This window comes from Pleurodeles waltl, chromosome 4_2, assembly GCF_031143425.1.
Source record: "Pleurodeles waltl isolate 20211129_DDA chromosome 4_2, aPleWal1.hap1.20221129, whole genome shotgun sequence".
Lineage (NCBI taxonomy): Eukaryota > Metazoa > Chordata > Amphibia > Caudata > Salamandridae > Pleurodeles > Pleurodeles waltl.
Window position 1 is genome coordinate 737803273 of NC_090443.1, and position 23361 is coordinate 737826633.

The 23361-nt window shown below is 42.8% G+C and overlaps 1 protein-coding gene across 3 annotated transcripts in view; it reads right to left on the reverse strand.

Moving 5' to 3' along the window:
• EVI5 (ecotropic viral integration site 5) overlaps positions 1 to 23361 on the reverse strand; it is a 776910-nt gene that overhangs the window by 278274 nt on the left and 475275 nt on the right. For all 3 annotated transcript variants that reach the window (XM_069232361.1, XM_069232360.1, XM_069232359.1), the window contains 2 exons: positions 21057 to 21197; positions 17320 to 17478 (listed from right to left, as the gene is read on the reverse strand). In XM_069232361.1, the coding sequence (XP_069088462.1) occupies positions 17320 to 17478; positions 21057 to 21197 (300 nt within the window). The remainder of the gene's footprint in view (positions 1 to 17319; positions 17479 to 21056; positions 21198 to 23361) is intronic.

Consider the following 23361-nt stretch of genomic DNA (forward strand, 5'->3'; position numbering starts at 1 on the left):
ACTCCCAGTCCTACTGCCAGTTCCTGGAAGACACCTTCTTCAAGCAGTGGTACAGGAAGAAGTCTGCATCCTTCAAGAAAAACATGATTTTCATGCAGGACAATGCTCCATCACACGCGTCCAAGTACTCCACAGCGTGGCTGGCAAGAAAGGGTATAAAAGAAGGAAATCTAATGACATGGCCTCCTTGTTCACCTGATCTGAACCCCATTGAGAACCTGTGGTCCATCATCAAATGTGAGATTTACAAGGAGGGAAAACAGTACACCTCTCTGAACAGTGTCTGGGAGGCTGTGGTTGCTGCTGCACGCAATGTTGATGGTGAACAGATCAAAACACTGACAGAATCCATGCATGGCAGGCTTTTGAGTGTCCTTGCAAAGAAAGGTGGCTATATTGGTCACGGATTTGATTTTGTTTTGTTTTTGAATGTCAGAAATGTATATTTGTGAATGTTGAGATGTTATATTGGTTTCACTGGTAATAATAAATAATTGAAATGGGTATATATTTTTTTTTGTTAAGTTGCCTAATAATTATGCACAGTAATAGTCACCTGCACACACAGATATTCCCCTAACATAGCTAAAACTAAAAACAAACTAAAAACTACTTCCAAAAATATTCAGCTTTGATATTAATGAGTTTTTTGGGTTCATTGAGAACATGGTTGTTGTTCAATAATAAAATTAATCCTCAAAAATACAACTTGCCTAATAATTCTGCACTCCCTGTACATAGTGATTGTAGCATACATTTACCACCTGCTTGTAGTAGGCGGTAAATTTATGTGTTAAGCCACACGGAATAGGGACACTCTCTCAGTTATTCCCCCATGTCACGGGGTTCACCTCATGGTTGCATATTACTGGTACGGTGTTACTGTGTGGGAAGGTAAATTCCACAAAATTCCGCATGCAGAGTCTGCATCCATTTAATCAGGGCCTACATTTTGACCAAAGAAAGAACTAGCTATTAGGGTAGTGGCACACTTACATTTTTTAAGTCTCACATTCATGTTTAGTTGCTGAAACCACCTTTTGTTTTAGCACACGTACATTGGTAAGAAAAAGGTTATTGTTAATCAATGCCTATTGACATCCATCACTAAAATGATAGGCTCAAACTTGATACAGTAGGGGAGGAGGAAACTGATAGCAGATACCTATTTGCCTCCATCACAAAATTATCAACTCATAAAGCAGATACTTTAGTGGAGGAACTAAGTGGAGTACTTCATAAGCATGCTCATATTGTTGATTCTCACAGAAATTAATTAAAATGTATATTTAGATAATGCACCAAATGAGAATTTTATAACGAGAGCTGGTTTGTTATTATTCAACTGCAGTTATTAAAATTCGAAGGAAGGGTGTCCCAAATAAGAAAAAAAAAATCATGTCTAGATTTTTTGGGCTTTAGGACTCTTATGGGTAGGTTTGGAATCAACCAGCTGGCTCTTATTACACATGCATACTTCAGCAAAATTGCGGTTCTAGTATATCTTTGTTTAATTATTGCTACAATTAAAAAAACAAAAATAATTCTAGAGCATAAAATGATCCCATTTCCAATCACATATTTTAGACTGGATTTTGATATCTGCAAGAAGTCAACTGCAGCTGCTGGTAAAAAACATGAAATTCATACAGGAAGACAAATTAAATTAGATATTAATCTCCATTAATATCATTCAGGTTCAACCCTACATTAACTTCTTTGATATACAGTCTAGAAATAAATTAGGCCTGTGTCAATGTAGCTGGCCTATTTTGGGAACTACTTGCACTACTGGCATCTAAAACCCTGAGCAGCAAACAATTTACAACATCCTTAAAATATTTAGAGCTAATTCTCCCCTAATTTAGGGCATACCTACTAGAATATCTGAATTAGGAGGATAAGCATTCAAGTACAAAGTAACGTTGACATCTACTTAAACACTGCAAAGATGAAGCAATAGGAATGCTTCATTTGCAACTTTGAAAAGATTGAGAAAGAAGGAACTGGTCAGTAACAATCAGGTGCTTAGTAGGAGTTACCTAAATTAATTAAAAACAAAGATGAGGGAAGATTTCGATCACTGATCTGCCATGGAATTGAGGATGGCAAGGGGTCTGCTGTTTTTCCAAATTAGGAAGAATACTGGAGAAGGTAAATAGTCATCCTGTACAATTTACCAAAGGACACAACCTCTATTTGCCAGCTAGTGAAGTTGCTATGCGATCAAGTACTGACAACTGTTTCAAATCATAAAATCCAATAAATCCTCCTGGGCTTCTGGTGCCAATTAAATAACCATGCATGTCCCTAAGGAAAGATTCCATAATGTGGGCTAAAGTGTTATTCCTATTGTATAATCTTCAATTACAGGATTATTTCTCAAGTTCAGAAAAGGATCTATGATTCACCTTACACACAAACAAGTTGTTACTAGTGACCCTAAAATCTACAGACAGATCATGTTGCTTGACATCTACGGTAAGATCTTTAGTAGGTTATTACTGAAAAAAACTAAAAGCTGGGTAAAATGAGAAGAATTTGTTAAACTTCACTCAAAAGGCATTTCAACAAGAATGCTCTAAGCAGTAACCACAAAGGAGTAAGCAACTTTTTGATTATAGTGTCACATCTAATTGTATGGTTCAAGGCAACTCGGAATTAAGTTACAAACATAGGAGCACTCAGAAACCTGGGGTAGGATGAAGCTTATAACTAACAAAAGGTTATCTTCTCAAATGTTCTCGCCTAACAGACTGAAAAAAATGGTGCATTCTACAAAGGTATGTGCTCATTTGCCTCTATTTAGAAGCAGGCCACATAAAAGCTTACTATTCTTATTTTTGTGCGATGCAACTGCAACCATAGGCTTGCATGGATGGTTTTATAAGCTACAGTAGTGTAACCAACTAAACTTGGTCTCTAAATCAAGCTGGTGCACGCTCCCTGAATTCCTGACAGACACTGCATGTCGTGAGACACTGGCCACAATGATAACTATTTATTTGGACACAAATTGGGGTACCACAACAACCAGGGGAACGGAATGGGAGGCAATGAAGGCAGTTGTGCCAGAACCATGTATAAGGACCACATGTGGAGTTCACAGAGAATTGGAACATGATCTTGAGCAATGGGAGGGGCAATTGGCAGATTTACAATGCTGTGAATCCTTCACTACAGAGGTGCAAAGAGAACACCTTTGCCTGAGTAGGGAAGTAGGCAGGAGTTGGGAGACACTGGATAAATTGCCACTTAGATCTTATTGTTAGAGACTGCATAGTGAATGGGATAAGTCCAGTAGGCTGTTGGCATGGATCCTAAAACGAGAAGCAGATTCACCACCCATTTTACAAATTAGAAACTCGGTGGGTGTGTTGGTCACCAACCGTAGGGACATCTTAAATGTGGTGCAGAGCATCTGCAAATGGTGTCTCGGGCTGGCACTCAGGCATCTGACGAGGCTATATAGAGGTTCTTGCTGCGGTTGGAGCTTCCACAGTTGGACCCCGGGTGCCGGAAGGAGATGGATAGCTGTATAACTTTGGAGGAGGTGGGTGCAACTATAGTGGCCTTACCTAAATCCAAAGCTCCAGTGGGGATGGATTCCTTGTTGAGCTCTTTAAGGCGTACTCTTCCCTCCTCCGAGAGAAATTGCTGGCAGTATTTGGGGAGGCGGGCAATAGGGGCATCTTGCCGAAGTTGATGTGGCAGGGTATTGTCTGCCATATACTCAAGCATGGGGTCGCCCAAGTGACCTCTCTTCTTAAAGGTCACTTACGATGTGGAGTAGTGATGTCAAAATTCTCTGAAAGTTATTAGCTACCAGACTGCATGGGGTTGTTCAGGGGTTGGTCCATGAATACCAATGCAGTTTTATACCGTTCCCGAAGTAAGACTTTCAACTCATGTCATTTGACTCATGTCCTACACGAAACCATGGATGTGCAGCAGGAATCGCCATTAGTATCACTGTACCTAGAAAAGGCTTTTGATACCGTTGAATGGAGATGCCTCAATGGCTGTGCTGCAGATAATGGGGGTTGGACCCAAGTTCTGTGCCTGGGTCTGTTTACTTTATACTGAGCCCATAGCACGAGTTCGGGTAGTTGGTGAACTCTCAGATTTCTGGGTGGCTGGCAGGGGAACTAGACAAGGATATCCTCTTCACCACTCCTTTTTGCCATAGCATTAGAGCCGTTGGCCTTGTTGCTGCGTGGGGAGCTGGCTACCTGGGGAATTCAGGTGGGTCTTTCTACCTACATTATTTCGCTCTATGCAGATGACACGCTGGTGTACCTTAGGGCACCAGATGAGTCGGTTCCCCTGTTATTGCAGCTGTTGGAGTTCGAGGTCATCTCGGGTTTGCGAGTGAACACACATAAGTCACTTCTGTCCCCTCTGTGTGAACTTTGTGGTAGACCCCTGGATGACTTACCTGAGGTTAGTCTTCGTTGGGAATTAGAGAGCTTTCGGTATTTAGACATTTGGGTTACTCACATTGCGGCGGCCCATGAGACACTCAGGTGGTCATTCCGACCCTGGCGGTCTGAAGACTGCCAGGGCCGTGGTGGGGGTCTCACCGCCGACGGGCTGGCGGTGTAGACAGCCACATTATGAGATAAGCATCTCCGACCCAGTGGTCCACCCAATACCGCACGCAGTATCATGAATTCCCTTTCTGCTACTACCGCAACGAAAGATACTGGTGATAGGAATTTACATTCCTGTCGCTGGTAGATGACCCCCCCCCAAACTACCAAAGAGACTCCCACCCCCCTTCCCTTACAACATTCCCACCCCACTTCCACGAACCCCCCTGCTCCCAGTGGTGACACCCCACCCCCGCATACACGTACTTACTCCCCACCACTGATCCCCGTACTTACCCCTGCATACACGCATGCGCACACACGCACCCTGACACTCACTCACGACACCCCCACTCACACTCACTACATTCACCCCACTGACAAGTATACACACTCCATCCCCCACCTCCTCCTTTCCTCAACATACACACACACACAACCCCCCAACAGTCTACATGCATGCACACAAGCACCCCGACTCAGCATTCACATTCACCCACACATGCATTGCCATCACCACATTTACACACAGAGACATGCACAAACACTCCCCCTCCCTCCCCCCATTCATGACACGCATACACACACACACACACACACACACACATACATCCATTCACATTCCCCACCCCACCCCACAGCAAAACTACTAAAGGATTGAGCAAAAAAAATTTAGACAAGCAGGTTATCTAGTGGATCTATCCAACATAATGGCAGAATCAAGTTCCATTACTCAACTGTTCAATGTGTCTGGAGGCTGTTTTTGAAGAGTTCAAAGCACCAAAGATTCACAGGTTCTCTTTTCAACTCAGACTTCATACCAACATTTCCTGGAAATGCAGGTGAGGATAAAAAAAACACAAGATGCAGGACCTATGTTTTCTGTGCGAAAAAGAGGCTGGAGGTGCAGTACGCAGTTTTCCCATTTGGACTGATTCCCAGATTTTTGTCTGTGGATGAGATGATCTAAACCTCTCTCTTATAGACATTGAACACATTTTTTCTGCCCTGAGCAGCAATAAAAGCCTTGCTGAAAGTGAGCAAAGATTATGGCATGAGCAACCCATTACATATGCATAGCTTCTGGGAATTCCTTTCATGGAGGTCTGTAAACTGCATCTGAATCCACAGCAGTGCTGAAGCCAAGCCCCCACAAAGGTCAGTCAGTCAGTACCTCACACACAACTTTTAACTGACAATGCAGAACTGGCAATATGGTCAATCATTATGCGAAAATGCTCCATGTTTATTAGCCTGGATGCCTTTCCCACAATTTCAATCACACTGGTTGTGTGAACACAGGGCACTGAAATTACAAGCCAGCGATCTGAGTGTAAACTCTTGAAAGTAAGGCTGTACCCATTTGAAGTCTGCAGGTCCAAGGAGTGCTTTTCACGTTCTAAGAACAATTCCCCGGCATTTCCTCCTAGTGACACCAGTGAAGAGGGGGATAACGAGCAGCATCACAATAAACATTACAGATTTTAACACTGGGTTTCCCATGGGAGGTCAAACAGGTAGGCAAGTATTCAACACTATTGGTCCATGTAACCTTAAAACATTATAATGCATTACAAAGCATGAGGTGCTTGCTTTCTATTAAATCTATTATTATATTTCAGTATTATTTTACAAACTGGCACAGTTGTCACCATCACACTGTTAGATGTAGTAAGCCATTAGCTGAAATATCATCTTGTTGTGCAGTGCAGTAAATTAATCTTCCACACATGCATTTAACAATGACAAGGCCCTTTGCAGTTAATGAAATGAGCTATGAAAGTGCAGTTACTGTCCTTAAATATCTGTTGTGGTATTTTTGTCACAGGAAGTATGGCCAGAGCTCTGTTAACAGGTAGGGTGGTAATCCAAATAGTCTCCTCTGCCACCTCTTTACAAAGTACAAGTTGTGAGATAGATGTTTTGCCAAATACTCCTGTATAGCATCAGGATAGTGAATAATGACAGTTGCACCTACTGCTGCCCGCTGCCCAACGGAGGGATCCATGTAATTCTCCTGTGGGATAAGACTGATTTTTAGCATGTTTGTAGCTATTTTCCCAAATTTGGAGCATGTAAACACTACCTTTGTTCCTCTGTATTTGATCTTTACGTGGTCCTGCACTCTTCTGAACAGAGCAATCGAACATGTGTTGATGCCCGAATTATTGACCTGAAAAGTACTGCTTTTGCCAAAATCTTTTAAAGCAGAAAACCTTTGAGGGAGTAAGTGCTTGGTACTTCGGTATTGTTCTTTACCATTTGGCCTCATCCACTATTTCTGTGAATTGAATTGTTAATAGATATTTTTACTGGGCTCATCCAGAGTATGACTACAAAGCTACCCCCATTGTACTCCTCCATGAAGTCTGCCTAAGTAAAGTTTAGGATTTGTGTTGCAATATATGATCTGCAATATATGAATGCATGCCTTTTAAAAGGCAGTTCTATTAGGAGGTTTATGTGATTTGTATGTTTGGTTTAACTTCATATCACCTGGAACCCACATCCATAAGTGCTTTCTGCAAAATATAGGAACCCTGCATGCCATTAGAGGATTAAGGATGGCCGGTGATGATGCATGACATACAGGGGGTTGTCTGTTTTTTTTTTGTTTTTTTTTAAACTGACACGTTACCCTTCACAAATGCTATTGATTATCTTGGTCCTATGCAGAAAGCCAACATATATAGTTGAACGAAAAATGGACTAGAGCAAACAAAGCTAATCATGGTAGTGAAGCAGACTGGGGCTGTCCCTCTGGCTGGCACATGGGTTATATTTAAATGATACTGATTCCATGAGGACAAAAGCACTTTCAATATCCTTAGTAGACTTGTGGCACTGAAGACCTCCACTGGTAGCATTTGACTTACGAATGAAGGCAACATGTCTACTCCAACTCAGAAGGAATCAAATGCTTATTTTGCTTCTTGTTAGGGCACCATGGAGCCACTTCTGCGCTTTCCTTTTACAAATCTGGGTTCTTAGGTGTGTTAGTCTACTTGGTTCAATCAAATTAAAATGCATCAATTTGTAAAAAGGTATGAACACTTATCTATCTAGCAAGCTGGCCTAGGATGTCACATTTACAAGTCATCACAACTGTCGCCTTTATGACTGTATATGCGTTTTCGTACATCATATGTAGTGGTTACACAAATCCATGACAGACACAAATTGACCATATTTGCTGCAATAAATTGTAAACACAGCTGCATAGTTTGGCCTAAAGATACAGGCTAATAATTCTTAACCCCTGTTATCTACAGAACAGAAGCAGCAGCAGATTAAACTGGCCTTTCAGGAGGGTGTTTTGGGGGGTGGGGGGCAAGCATATTGTCTAAAATACTATTAGTTACACTTTTGTTTCTTTAATTACCTATTCTTCAGGATGAACTGCATGCTTCATTAGCAGTTTTGTGCACACTAGAGATGCGGGATAACACTAGACTGCAAAAACAACGCTAACAGGGGTAGACTAGTACTGAGGCCATTAATGCAGCATTTTTTCCCACAATAGGTAGGTGATGCTTTGTGTACTCATCCATTAGAAATGTCAGTTAGAAGCATTACATATCAATCACTAAAACGGTTAGAAGAATCTGTTAGGCTTGATTTTTCTTTTGGTTGGGGGGGGGGGCTCGGAGGACAAGATCAAATAAAGATTTATAAGGTAATTCATGAATTTCTCATGCACCTTATTGTCCTAACATCTTTACCTTTTGTCCGAACTCTCGTAAAGAGCAAGTAATTCATGACTTGCCATTCTGTACCACTGCACTGCCCCACTATTCAACCCCTTAAAATCCATCATTGTTAACCATACCTTCCCTTATAATGCATAATTTTAATATAACCCAGCAAAACCATTATATATATATATATATATATATATATATATATATATATATATATATATATGGAAAATGTCACTTACCCAGTGTACATCTGTTCGTGGCATGAGACGCTGCAGATTCACATGCTGTGCACATCCCGCCATCTAGTGTTGGGCTCGGAGTGTTACAAGTTGTTTTTCTTCAAAGAAGTCTTTTCGAGTCACGAGATCGAGGGACTCCTCCCCTTTCGGCTCCATTGCGCATGGGCGTCGACTCCATCTTAGATTGTTTTCCCCGCAGAGGGTGAGGTAGGAGTTGTGTATATAGTAATAGTGCCCATGCAATGGAGTAAGTATGTATGTACATAATGTGACTAAAAGTGATATATTTACAGATTTACAAATGTACAAGTTTAATTTTTTGTCAACTTCTAACGGCTACGGGCTCCCGGGGAGGTGGGAGGGCGCTTGTGAATCTGCAGCGTCTCATGCCACGAACAGATGTACACTGGGTAAGTGACATTTTCCGTTCGATGGCATGTTTAGCTGCAGATACACATGCTGTGCATAGACTAGTAAGCAGTTATCTCCCCAAAAGCGGTGGATTAGCCTGTAGGGGATGAAGTTGTTTGAAATAATGTTCTTAATACTGCTTGTCCTACTGTGGCTTGTTGTGTTGTTAACACATCCACGCAGTAATGCTTGGTAAATGTATGAGGCGTAGACCATGTGGCTGCCTTACAGATTTCAGTCATTGGTATGTTTCCTAGAAAAGCCATGGTGGCACCTTTCTTTCTAGTGGAGTGTGCCTTTGGTGTAATAGGCAGTTCTCTTTTTGCTTTTATATAACAGGTTTGAATACATTTAACTATCCATCTGGCAATGCCTTGTTTGGATATTGGATTCCCTGTATGAGGTTTTTGGAAAGCAACAAACAATTGTTTTGCGAATTTGTTTGGTTCTATCAATGTAGTACATTAGTGACCTTTTGATGTCTAATGTATGTAATGCTCTTTCAGCTACAGAATCTGGTTCTGGAAAGAACACTGGGAGTTCCATTGTTTGATTTAAGTGGAACGGCTAAATGACTTTAGGTAAGAATTTTGGATTTGTGCGTAGAACAACTTTATGTTTGTGTATTTGTATAAAGGGTTCTTGTATGGTAAATGCCTGTATTTCACTTACTCTTCTGAGAGATGTGATAGCTATTAGAAAGACTACTTTCCATGTTAAGTACTGTATTTCACATGAGTGCATGGGTTCAAATGGTGGACCCATGAGTCGTGTTAATACGATGTTGAGGTTCCACGAAGAAACTGGTGGTGTTTTTGGTGGGATAATCCTTTTCAGACCCTCCATAAATGCTTTTATGACTGGGATTCTGAATAATGAAGTTGACTGCGTAATTTCAGATAAGCCGAAATTGCAGTCAGATGTATTTTAATGGATGAAAAAGCTAACTTGGACTTTTGTAAGTGTAGTAGGTAGCTTACGATGTTTTTAGCAGATGCGTGTAATGGTTGAATTTGATTATTATGGCAGTAATAAACAAATCTTTTCCACTTATTTGCGTAGCAATGTCTTGTGGTTGGTTTCCTAGCTTGTTTTATGACCTCCATGCATTCTCGTGTAAGGTCGAGGTGTCCGAATTCTAAGATTTCAGGAGCCAAATTGCTAGATTGAGCAATGCTGTATTCGGGTGTCTGATCTGCTGTTTGTGTTGAGTTAACAGATCTGGTCTGTTTGGCAGTTTGATATGAGGCACTACTGACTGGTCTAGTATTGTTGTGTACCAAGGCTGTCGTGCCCAAGTTGGTGCTATCAGTATGAGTTTGAGTTTGTTTTGACTCAATTTGTTTACTAGATACGGAAGGAGTGGGAGAGGGGGGAAAGCGTATGCAAATATCCCTGACCAACTCATCCATAACGCATTGCCTTGAGAGTGAGCCTGTGGGTACCTGAATGCGAAGTTTTGGCATTTTGCGTTTTCTTTTGTTGCAAATAGGTCTATTTGCGGTGTTCCCCATGTTTGGAAGTAAGTTTTTAGTATTTGGGGATGAATTTCCCATTCGTGGATCTGTTGGTGATCCCGGGAGAGATTGTCGGCTAACTGATTTTGAATTCCTGGTATGAACTGCGCTATTAGGCGAATGTGGTTGTGAATCGCCCAATGCCATATCTTTTGAGTTAAGAGACACAATTGTGTCGAGTGTGTCCCTACCTGTTTGTTCAGATAATACATTGTTGTCATGTTGTCTGTTTCGACAAGAATGTGTTTGTGGGTTATTAGAGGTTGAAATGCTTTCAACGCTAGAAATACTGCTAGTAGTTCTAAGTGATTTATATGAAGCTGTTTCTGCCGAGTGTTCCATTGTCCTTGTATGCTGTGTTGGTTGAGGTGTGCTCTCCACCCTACCATGGAAGCATCCGTTGTGATTACGTATTGAGGCACTGGGTTTTGGAAAGGCCGCCCTTTGTTTAAATTTATAGTATTCCACCACTGAAGCGAGGTGTATGTTAGGCGGTCTATCAACACTAGATCTTGAAGTTGACCCTGTGCTTGTGACCATTGTGATGCTAGGCTCTGTTGTAAGGGCCGCATGTGTAATCTTGCGTTTGGGACAATGGCTATGCATGAGGACATCATGCCTAGTAGTTTCATTACAAATTTTACCTGGAACCTTTGGTTTGGGTGCATGGTCTGTATTACGTTTTGGAATGCTTGTACCCTTTGTGGACTTGGAGTGGCAATCCCTTTTTTTGTGTTGATTGTTGCTCCTAAGTACTGTTGTATTTGACACGGCTGTAGGTGTGATTTGTTGTAGTTGAGTGAGAACCCTAGCTTGTGAAGGGTTTCTATAACGTACTTTGTGTGTTGTGAACACCGTTCTTGCGTATTGGTTTTGATTAACCAATCTTCTAGATACGGGAACACATGTATTTGCTGTCTTCTGATATGGGCTGCCACTACGGCAAGGCATTTTGTAAAAACTCTTGGCGCTGTTGTTATTCCGAACGGCAACACTTTGAACTGGTAATGTACTCCTTGGATTACAAACCTTAAGTACTTTCTGTGGGAAGGATGTATGGGTATATGGAAATACGCATCCTTGAGGTCTAGTGTTGTCATGTAGTCTTGTTATTTGAGCAATGGGATCACGTCTTGCAGTGTCACCATATGAAAGTGATCTGATTTGATGTAAATGTTTAATGTTCTGAGATCCAGGATGGGTATTAGAGTTTCGTCTTTTTTGGGTATGAGAAAGTACAGGGAGTAAACACCCGTTCCTTTCTGATGAATTGGTACTAGTTCTATTGCGTCTTTTTGCAACAACGCTTGGACCTCCAGTTGTAATAGATCCATGTGTTGTTTGGACATGTTGTGTGTTTTCGGTGGGACATTTGGAGGGAATTGTAGGAATTCTATGCAATAACCATGTTGGATAATGGCTAGGATCCACGTGTCTGTTGTTATTTCCTCCCAGTTTTGGTAAAAATTTGTTATTCTCCCCCCCACTGGTGTTATGTGTTGGGGATTTGTGACACTGGAGTCACTGTTTATTTTGCGGTGTCTTGGGACTTTGGAACTTCCCTCTAGTTTTAGGGAACTGTCCCCCTCTGTATTGTCCCCGAAAACTTCCCCTCTGATACTGGCTCTGGTATGTGGGCCTTGTTTGTGAGGTTGAGGGTTCTGTGCTCTGTCCTCGAAACCCCCCTCTAAACTGTGTTTTGCGAAATGTGCCTCTGCTCTGTGGGGAGTAGAGTGCGCCCATGGCCTTGGCCGTATCTGTGTCCTTTTTAAGTTTCTCAATAGCAGTGTCCACTTCCGGCCCAAACAACTGCTGTCCGTTAAAAGGCATATTCAGCACCGCCTGTTGAATTTCTGGCTTGAATCCTGAGGTGCGTAGCCATGCGTGTCTCCGTATGGTGACCGCTGTATTTACAGTTCTTGCCGCTGTGTCTGCTGCGTCCATTGCCGACCGTATCTGGTTATTAGAGATACTCTGGCCTTCTTCTACCACTTGTTGCGCACGCTTTTGGAACTCTTTGGGTAAATGCTCGATGAAGTGTTGCATTTCGTCCTAATGAGCTCTATCGTATCTTGATAGCAAGGCCTGTGAATTGCCAATGCGCCATTGGTTGTCTGCCTGTGCCGCAACTCTTTTCCCCGCTGCGTCGAACTTGCGACTTTCTTTGTCGGGTGGTGGTGCATCCTCCGATGTGTGTGAGTTTGCCCTTTTGCAAGCTGTACCTACTACCACTGAGTCCGGTGTTAATTGCTGCATGATGTACACAGGGTCTGTCGGTGGTGGTTTGTACTTTTTTTCCACCCTCGGAGTGATGGCCCTGCCTTTCACAGGCTCTTGAAAAACTTGTTCGGAGTGTTTCAACATTCCCGGTAACATAGGGAGACTCTGGTACTGACTATGTGTGGACGACAGAGTATTAAACAAAAAGTCATCTTCAATTGGTTCTGCGTGCAGGGTGACATTGTGAAATGCGGCTGCTCTGGACACCACCTGTGTGTAAGCAGTACTGTCCTCAGGTGGTGATGGCCTCGCTGGGTAGCAGTCGGGACTGTTATCTGATACGGACGCATCATAAAGATCCCATGCATCAGGGTCATCTTGGCTCATCCCTGTATGCGTTGGGGACTGCATCATTGGTGGAGTGGCCATTGGTGATGGTTGTGGTGAGCGATGTGGTGATGGTGGCGGAGTTACTTGTCTTTCCACCTTTGCTTGTGGCTGTTTGTCTTTCTCTTGGAAAGCAAGTTTCCTTTTCATTCGGATTGGAGGGAGAGTTCTTATTCTCCCTGTTTCTTTTTGAATGTGGAGCCTTCTTTGCGTGTAATCTGGCTCCCCAGCTTCTAACTCTTGGCCAAATTTGTGTCCTTGCAATTGTGAGGACAGTCCCTGCTCCTCAGTGTAGGAACTTGGTTTCGGATCCGAAGCCGGATTTTTCGGTATCAAAACTTTTTCAACCGTTTTTTTCGGTTCCGAAGACACTTTTTTGGCTTTCGGTGTTCCGATTTCTCGGTGCCGATCTTTTTCGGTGCCAGTTTCTCGATGTCGAGATTGCTCTGACCCGGGGTCGAGTCTGTTCTGTGCCGGTATCTCGACCGGAGTCGGAAGACTTCGACACGTGCGTGCCCTTTTTCGGTGCCGATGGCCGGTCACCTAATTTTCGGGTTAAGCCATGGCCTGCTGGCGGTGGCGTCCCCTGGGCTTTTATGTATTTTCCGTGAGTTTTGGCCAGGGGTGTTCTACTCACGGTTTTCGGCGTCTGTTCGGTTTCGGCCTCGTCCGAGTCTGAATCCGCGATGGAGAAGGTTTCCTCTTCTTCCAAGTGTTGGTGTCCTGCCGACGCCATTTGAAGCCTTCTTGCTCTCCGGTCTCTTAGCGTTTTCCTCGACCGAAACGCTCGACAGGCCTCGCAGGTATCCTCTTTGTGTTCGGGAGACAAACACAAATTACAGACCAGATGCTGATCTGTGTAAGGATACTTGTTGTGGCATTCGGGGCAGAAGCGGAATGGGGTCCGTTCCATTAGCCTTGAAGATGCACGAGGTCAGGCCGACCAGGCCCCGCCGGGGAATCGAAACCCCGAAGGGCCACCGGAGCTCTTCAAAATTCGGTGTCGATCTGTTTTAACTAACCCGATCCCGAACGCAAACAATACCATTGAGTTTTCCGAGATTTAACTAACTTTCCGAACCGAAACACGGAGCGAAGAGGAACACGTCCGAACCCGATGGCAGAAAGAAAACAATCTAAGATGGAGTCGACGCCCATGCACAATGGAGCCGAAAGGGGAGGAGTCCCTCGATCTCGTGACTCGAAAAGACTTCTTCGAAGAAAAACAACCTGTAACACTCCGAGCCCAACACTAGATGGCGGGATGTGCACAGCATGTGTATCTGCAGCTACACATGCCATCGAACATATATATATATATATATATATATATATATATATACACACACACACATATATATACACACACATATATATATATACACATATATATACACACACATATATATATATACACATATATATACACACACATATATATATATATTTATATATATATATATATCTCTCTGAGTGTGCCGGGATCCTGCTAACCAGGCCCCAGCACAAGTGTTCTTTCCAAAAACTTTACCATTGTTTCCACAATTGGCACACCCCTGGCACACAGTTAAGTCCCTGGTAAAATGTACCCATGGTACCAGGGGCCCTGTGGCCAGGGAAGGTCCCCAAGGGCTGCAGCATGTATTATGCCACCCTGGGGGACCCCTTAAACACATGCACACTACCTACCATCGCAGCTTGTGTGTGTTGGTGGGGAGAAAAATATTAAGTCGACATGGCATCCTTCTCAGGGTGCCATGCCCACAAACCACTGCCTGTGGCATAGGTAAGTCACCACCTCTGGCAGGCCTTACAGCAGGGTGCACTATACCACAGCACAGGTGATGGCATAGCTCCATGAGCAATATGCCCCTACAGTGTCTAAGTCCATTCTTAGACACTAAGTGCAGTGTGGCCATACTTCGTATACAGGCTGGGAGTTTGTAATTAAGAACTCCACAGCTCCATAATGGGTTCACTGAAGTCTGGGAAGTTTGGTAACACCCCTAAATCAGTGATTTAGGGGTGTTACAGGATTGTCAGATCCTGTAAAGCTTGTCAGATTCCTGGCGACTTCAAGAAGATGACAAGAAGAAAGGAGGACTGCTACGCTGGCCCCCAGCAGAGAAAACCTAAGACACCAACTGATTTGGACCCAGGCCTGTCTCCAGTTTCTGAAGCCCTGCTACAAAAAGGTGACGCATCATACAGGACCAGCGACCTCTTAAAAGCTTCAGGAGGACTGTATGCACCCCAGAAGACCAAGATCTCCTGTGGACAGCAGCCCTATCCAGAAAGAAACTCCAACAAAGGACTCCAGAACCGCCCCAGCTCCACGTGTCCTGCCTACTCTGCACCCACCACCCACAGCTCATGTCCAGGTGGCCCAACCGACTAAAGCTGGGTCCCAGGAGAATCAGACCTAGGGTCCACCCTGGGTTGACCCCTCCTGCCAACACAATGACGCCTGCAGCCTAAATCCGGAGGACCCACCTGACAGCGAGAGAACTGGACGAAGATTCCTGATGCTTGAAGGTACCCCTGCAACATGCGTTCCCCTGGCCTTGGGGAACCAGACCACCGGTCCAGTAACGTACAGCAGGAGACCCTCCTCCTTGTCCAGGCTGTGTTTTTCCAGAACTGACCCCCTGGACCTAGCCTGCAGCATCTTTGTGACCCCCCCCCCCTCCAGGGTCCCCCTATTGAAAAAGCAACAGGAGCCGGACACTAAGTCTGCACCGTGTGCTGCTGAGGGTGTGGGTTTGGTGCCGACCTGTGCCCCCCCCCCCCCCCCGCACCTCAGGAGCTCTCCTAAACCCCTCAGGTCTGCCCGCGAAGACTCTGGTACTTACTCCATAGGCTCCTATTTTAAATCCAACAGCAACTTTGACCTCTAAACCCGACCGGCCACGTGTTGCTGGTGGTGGGTGTTTGGGGTTAATTTGAACCCCAACGTGTGGACATCCTATCCCCCAGAGACTGGAACTGTAAGTTTGGTACTTACCTCAAAAACTGGACTAACTTTTCTTTCTGTCTTTGAAAAGTGTCAACTTTTAAAACAGAAGATGTTTACTATTTTATTGAAAACTGTTTAACTTGCGATATTAAAACAAAGTGGTGTTGATACATATGCTTGCTACTTACTTACAAATGTACTTACCTGCAAACTGAATCTTGTGGTTCTAGAAATAAAGTAACAAAATATATTTTTGCTATAACAACAATTGGCATGGAGTTAGTCATTGAGTGTGTGCTTCATTTATTGCCTGTGTGTGTACAACAAATCCTTTGCACTACCCTCTGATAAACCTAACTGCTCGACCACACTACCACAAAAAAGAGCATTAGTATTATCCACTTTAGCCTCTGGGGATCCCATGGACTCTGTACACACAATATCTCACTTTGATATAGTATATACGGAGTCAGCTTCCTACAGCCCATTACACAGTGACTCACTGCCTCTTTCACTAAAACCAAAGCACTATTTTCCTCATGAAGCTCCTCTTGGAAAGGGCCTAGCATCACCCCATTTCCCTTCCCCAGGTCAATTCAGGCCCCCCCAGGGGGAGCTCAATCGAAAGTTTTAAGACCTCTCTCCTAACACATGTGGTATAGGCAAATTAGAACAAGTCGCATGGGAAGGGGCCAGGAGGAGCGGACAGAGAAGGTTCTAGTTATGAAGGTGTTCCTCAATCAGTTCAATGCAAGCACATGAGTTGAGGTGGAAGCATGTACCTATACAGCCAAAAGCATTAGGTTAGAAATGAATACTTCACTGCACTGAGCCAAGACATGAATGACAAGGTCTCAAACCAAAGGCAGAAAGAGTGGGTGAAGAAAATCAATGGTTCTCAAGCCCACTCACACACACACAGTAAGCAGTAGGTTCACTTGACAGCTGTATTGTCAAAACCTAGACCTAAACATGGAATTGCATCAAAGTAAATGTTCAATGTTACCCCTTTAACAAATATGTGGTCAGCTAATGCCATTCTGCCACTTCTTGATTTAGCTAAGCTACAACCAAACAGGTTCACTGAAAGCACTGGCTGGCACTACAGAGCTAAAACTTACTGTGAAGTCCCTAAATATATACTGCATTTTCACTAGCATAACTGTTCCAGGGACCACGTTAAAGTGGTCCTAAGCTTGGGGTCTGCATTCCTAAAATATTGAGGATATGCTTATAAAAAACAAACAAAACAAAAAAACCACTCTTGCCCATAAGGCAGCCAAAACTATGTCTCACCTGTGTTTCCATTTCCATCATCCTCTGCTTCATCTCTTTCATCCCGGCCTGTGTTTCAGCCTCTCTCAAACGGATTGTCATTAATTCATCTTGCAATTCATTGATAGTATTTTTCCTGGGAGGATCTTTCCATCTTCCTGTAGTGCGGGCCAGATGTCGCTGAAATACATTTCATAATTCATATTTGCTTAATAGGTACTATCAGTGGCACTAAGTGCAACAACAGAAACCTGAAGAAATTTTGCAATAAAAAAAAAAATATTAAGATATATTATTGAAATTTCAGTTTAATTTTCTTTTCATTCTGGCATACTTGTCAATTTACGTTTCAAAATGAGAAGCTTATAAAATGGACCTGCTCGATTAAGTTTTTCAGTATCAAAATCCACATTGCTACCCCTCCCCTTCAACAAAGAAAAATGCTATGAAAATTTGTGCGGTTTCCACTTTGGACTTATTTCTTTCCAGATGAGCCAAGGGAATGAAAATTAGAGATTAAACATTATACTGAGACTGTCAAAAGTAGGGAAGGCATGAAGTAAAAAAAATATTGCTTACCCGTTAAAAAAAAGAAACCGCATATACTCACCCTTATATCAAAAATCCGTCAATTTTCACTGTCATACTAGTTTTATTCAGCAGCTCATTGTGGTAAAATGTTTTTCTCTACCAGAATAGAACCTTCATTGTGTTCTCCTATCTCATACATCACATACTACTGTTACTGTCCAAAATCTTCAAAAGAGCTCCTCCTCCGCAGCCTCAACATTCAGGCACCTGTGCAGTCATTTCCATTGGGGCTTCCAATTTTGTCAAAGACATACCCGGAGATGTTGGATCAGGTGCTGCTGACGTGGTGAACCAGCCTAACCTACTAGCAGAGCCTTCTCTCTCACCATTTCTGAATCTGCTTCGGAGTAGTCGCATAGCTTCTTTTACTATATTAATGTTGTGGAAGAGAGTTTTACTTTAATTTTCTCCTCTACCACACAGGCCCACTCGGTCTACATTCTCTCTGTATACTGTTCAACTGATATTTGTTTTCTTTGTGTGTTTTTCATGCACGTCATGAAAGAATTTATATATATATCCACAAGATAACTGTGCACATCAGATCACATTAAATTCTACTGCTTCTGTGTATATATGGGTTACTTAGCCGTTTCTCCAACCAATATAACTTTACCAAGTGTCATGTGCATACATGTATGTCTAAGTTACTCAGTTTTTGGTAAAAAAAAAAAAAACATACATTTCCTCCTTTCAACCTTTACCCCATCCCTTCTCTCTCCGATTTATCCCAAAACTTTCAATCTACTATAAACCCCAAAAATCCTTCCCAAACTCTCCCTTCCTTTCATCATATTATATTTACAAAAAAAACACCTACTACTTCCCCCTCCAAAATCAATCCTATCATGCTGCCCTTACTTTAAACTCTACTAAACACACAAGAGCTCAAACCAAACACAACTATTACACTTACACTTTCAAACTGATAATGCAATGTTTCTCATTCCAGACTCTCCTCACTTCTTTCTTTTGACTTCTGGATGGGAAATTATGTACTCCAACTTGATCAATTTAAAAATACAGTTCTCATCTTTCCTCGTTCTCTCCATTCCCATTTCTATCACCCTTTCCCCTTAGTGCATTTTATTTGCTTTCGATCTAGGTTTGATTTTGAAATCTTCCACATTTGTTCCCAAATAAATTTCCTCAAGGAACAACTTACAGCATTTTTACTCCTTGGAAGAATAAGATGTTTACTTATTTTCCTGTTTTGAAAATACTCTTACAAACACATATGTCTAATTTACTTCACACCACGCTGCAGCATTGAGGCAGCCACACTCCAAGTAGTTAAGGATGCCCTCCTCATCAATGACAGGAACAGCCTCCATTTCATGGTCATGCTTGACATCAATGCAGCTTTCGAGATATTTGACCATCCAGCCATGTCCAACACCGTAAACAAGAATGGGATTTTAAGGCACTATCTTAAAATGGCTCACATTCTACATCACCAATCATTGCCAACTAGTGTAAAGGGGTTCTACAGCACCATGCACACTCCCCAGGGTTTCATCCTTTGTCCCATCATCTTTGACCTCTGTCTGGAACCCCTCAGATCCATTCCTGCAGACAGCAGGATCATGATCCAGCAATATCCAATCCTACCTAAAAATATAATTATCTTCAACTGATAACATACATAGAATGAAATCCTAGAAGAAACTTATCCAATCTGATGTCGAGCTAGAACCCACAATGATTGAATTCCTCCTCTTTGCCACAAGCAAATAAATGCAGATTCAAAATTGGTCTCCAAATTCAACCAGCAAGGATTCACCCTTCAGCTGATGGACATGCAATGCACAGTGGCCTAGTGAAGTAAGGGCTTGAAGAAATTCAACCACATCCCCCCCCCCCAACCTCCCCATGTTAGAAGTCCTGGTTACCCCCTCCAGCCCAGATCATCTACAAGATCTGTGGTATCACAAAGCTCTCAAGAACAAGACCCCAGTTTACTTAACAAGCAAACGAACCACACCTGGCAGACAGGGCCCGATGAGGAGCCTGGATAATGCCAAACTGGAGACAAAATATTGCAAGATGGAAACAAGCATGGGCAAAGCCATTGCTTGTTTCCTACTGGCGTTACTGAAGCCTATTGGTGCTGCTGTACAGTATTGCAAGAAGAGGAAGAGAAGCACACAAGTTAGAGTGTGTAACACCAAGGAGATAGTAGCACAGAGTGCATAGGTGGCTATTTAGCAGTGAGCACATAAGGGAGAATGGTAAAAAATCATGTACTGTCTAGAGTGCTTAAGCAAAAAGGAAAAAGTAGTTCCTAAAACAAGAGCAGTGAAAGATAAAGCTCAGCAAAGCCAAAGGACAGTAAAGAGGCTATGCTCCAGAGGAGGGATAAGCACAAGATGGACAAGAGAGGCTTTGAATAAGACGCAAGCAAATGAGTGAAAATAAATCCAGTTTATGTAAAGCAATGGGTGGGCTGTAAGCCCACTATAAGTTTTTGGTAAGCTCACAATAGGTCTTTTCCAGTCATACAGCTTGCATTCTCTGGTGGGAGAGACCTAAACATCACAAGGCAAGCCTTCTCCGTTTGTGATCCCAGTATCCGGAATAGAATTACTATCAATTTAATGCCAGCATAGACTCTCCTACACTTCAGAAAAAAGCTTAAGGCACACCTCTTCAAGGTGCAGTACCCTTGGACAGTCTACCCTTGACGTTCCCCCATTGATTTTCTCTCTCTCTGGGATACGTCCCCTGTTCAGTGCTCCATGGCCCTTGAGCTAGGTTTGCACTCTACAAATGCCAAAACGTACATACATACAACTTTTGTTAACTCGCTAATCCTTGTCTACCCTATGGGTTCTGGAATATTTTTGCCACTGCTACTCAAAAATGAAGTAGCTTTTGTTGATTCCCTTCATTCGCCTTGTCCAAAGGAAAAAACACATACACCTCCTTGCTTATTTATTCTTTGCAAATGCATTAACTGAGTTGCTTTAATTTGGTCTAACGCCTCAGATAACTGCTATAACCAAACAATAAGCAATAAATATTCAAACTTTAGTGTACTAAGAGGTAATTCATGATCTTATTAAAAAATAACTTTTAAGAATATTTGTGATACAAGGGCATGTGATAGCAAAGCAATCCTAATCATAACAATGTGAATTAAAGTGCAGCCCATTAGGAGTTCTTACCTGCCAGTGTTCCTCCAAGTCCTTGATTTGTTGTCGGAGCTCCTTCAGTGACATTAGGGCTTCTGCTTCCCTTAGCTTTACTGCAATTAACTCCTCTTGAAGTCTAGCTACATTATTATCATCAGGCAAAGAGTTGTTCCTCTGAAATAAGAAACATAGCTTAGTACTTACTAATTACTGATTGGTGTAAAAGTGGAAAGGTTTTCAAATCAGTACCTTACAAGGAAAAGGTGAATAAAACTTTATTTCTAATAGAAAGTGCTCACTAGCCATACACAAAGCACTGTTCAGAAGCTAGAATTGAAGTACATAACATGAGGCACTTCACTTACAATATATGCAAATGCAGACTGTACAAGTAAATCAGATGAAAATCATAAGACCCAAAGTGAACAATTTTTCTAGGATTCATGATTTAAAAAAATGCTCTGCTTTAAGACTTATCCTTAATAAACTTTCTATCTGCGCTCCCACCCACTGTGTCTGGCCATATTTTTATTTAGTTAAGGTTGCTAGCAATGTCAATGGCCAGTGAGTGTACAAACAAGAAAAAGGGTGCATAGGCTGGCTGAGAATAAAGTACCAGCGAGTCTTTGCCACTCAGCTCCTACCCAAACATAAAAGGGTAAAATACAGTGCGCATACCTGAAGAACAGTCTGTATCAAATTTCTATGGATCCCTGAAAGAGCTAAGCAGCCACAGAAAGATGAGGAGTGCAGAATTACGAAGAGGGGGAACAGTAGACATTTTCAAGTGGTAGCGCAGGTAGCCAAGAACTCTAACTGATATTGTCTGTCTACTGACCCCGTAAGAGTTCAGCACCTGGTGCCCTATAGAGCTTATCTGGAGGCGATCTCAATGAAAAAAGGGAAACATGAGGATTGTGGGTTAGGGCCTGAATCTAAAAGGGACCTCTTGATCAGACCAGCAGCAGTAGCCATTTACCTGCCTGAGGCTTAACTGACGCAAATCAGAGTTGTGCAGGGAGGAGCAAAAGGCTAGGCTAAGGTGCGGGGCCACAGAGTCTAACCCTGGGGGTACGTGTGCACCTTGAAATGCCTGCATAGTGGTTAGGACACCAGAGGCCATATAGTATGAGACCCAGAGAAGGGAACCTAGCACAGCACAAAGGGAAGGATTGCAGGAGGGCCATTATGTAAGGGACTAACTTCTGCACAAGACACTTATTCAGAAGTGTAGTAATTTCACAGTGTATTCAGGAGCGTGGTGTTGTTGGGACAGAGAAGCCTCTTCTCTGGGTAGGAGGTCCAAAACAAAGTAGGATAGCGCACTGGAGACCGAAGCCAAGAGATGCAGGGACACATCAATCAGAGAAGCTGGATGCCAGCACATCAACAATTTAAAGGTGAAGTCAGAGTCGGAGTGCAGGAACAGAGGAGGTAATGCTAATAGAATTGAGGTGCTTGAAATTCAGGTTTCACCCACCAAGAGAAATGTAAATTGCCACTTCTCTTATACATCACTGACAAGGACAGGGTGACGCGGGATGCGGTCCTCGCATGGCTAGTCAAGAACATTTACTGGTGGGGCTAGGTCCTTGAATGGGTAAGGCGGTAGACTTACATGTGTAACTACATACACCCCTCTGAGCAACCGTATCAAGGGCATTGTCAAGAGACTATGGCCCATTCTCAATAGTGCAGGCGAGACATTGAAGAGTCCTTTGTTTGCCTTTAAGAGAACACATAACATTAAAGATCTGGTAGTCCATACTAGACCTATACTTCACCAATGTACTGACGACTCTAACCGGAGTCAGTGGTTGAGAGTTAAAGGTCATCACCCATGTGGGGCTGTAACACCTGCCCCTTGACTAATAGTACCTACGAGGTTGACATCGGTGAAGCCAAGAACTGGCAATTGAGATCACACACCAATTGTCGCACTAAGAACTGCATCTACATGATCACCTGTCCTTGCAACTTGAAATACATAGGAATGACGACCAGAATGGTGAAAATACGAATTAACGAACACCGCAGCACCATTAGATGTAAAAGATCCGCTACAAAACTGACTAACCACTACATTGAAAAACAACACACTCCAGACGACATTAAGTGGGTCATTTTGGAAACCAAAGAGATAACAAAGATTGCACAAATAGACTTTTTGAAAAAGAACAACGATGGGTCTTTAGGTTAAAAACCCATCTATCCGGATTGAATGATGAGATTCCGTGGATTAGTTTTATACATTGATAATCAAATCCGGGGATGTCCGTGTAACTTTTAATTTTTTAATTATTTTTTTGCCCTGAGTGTTCAATTGGGCTTCCCTCAC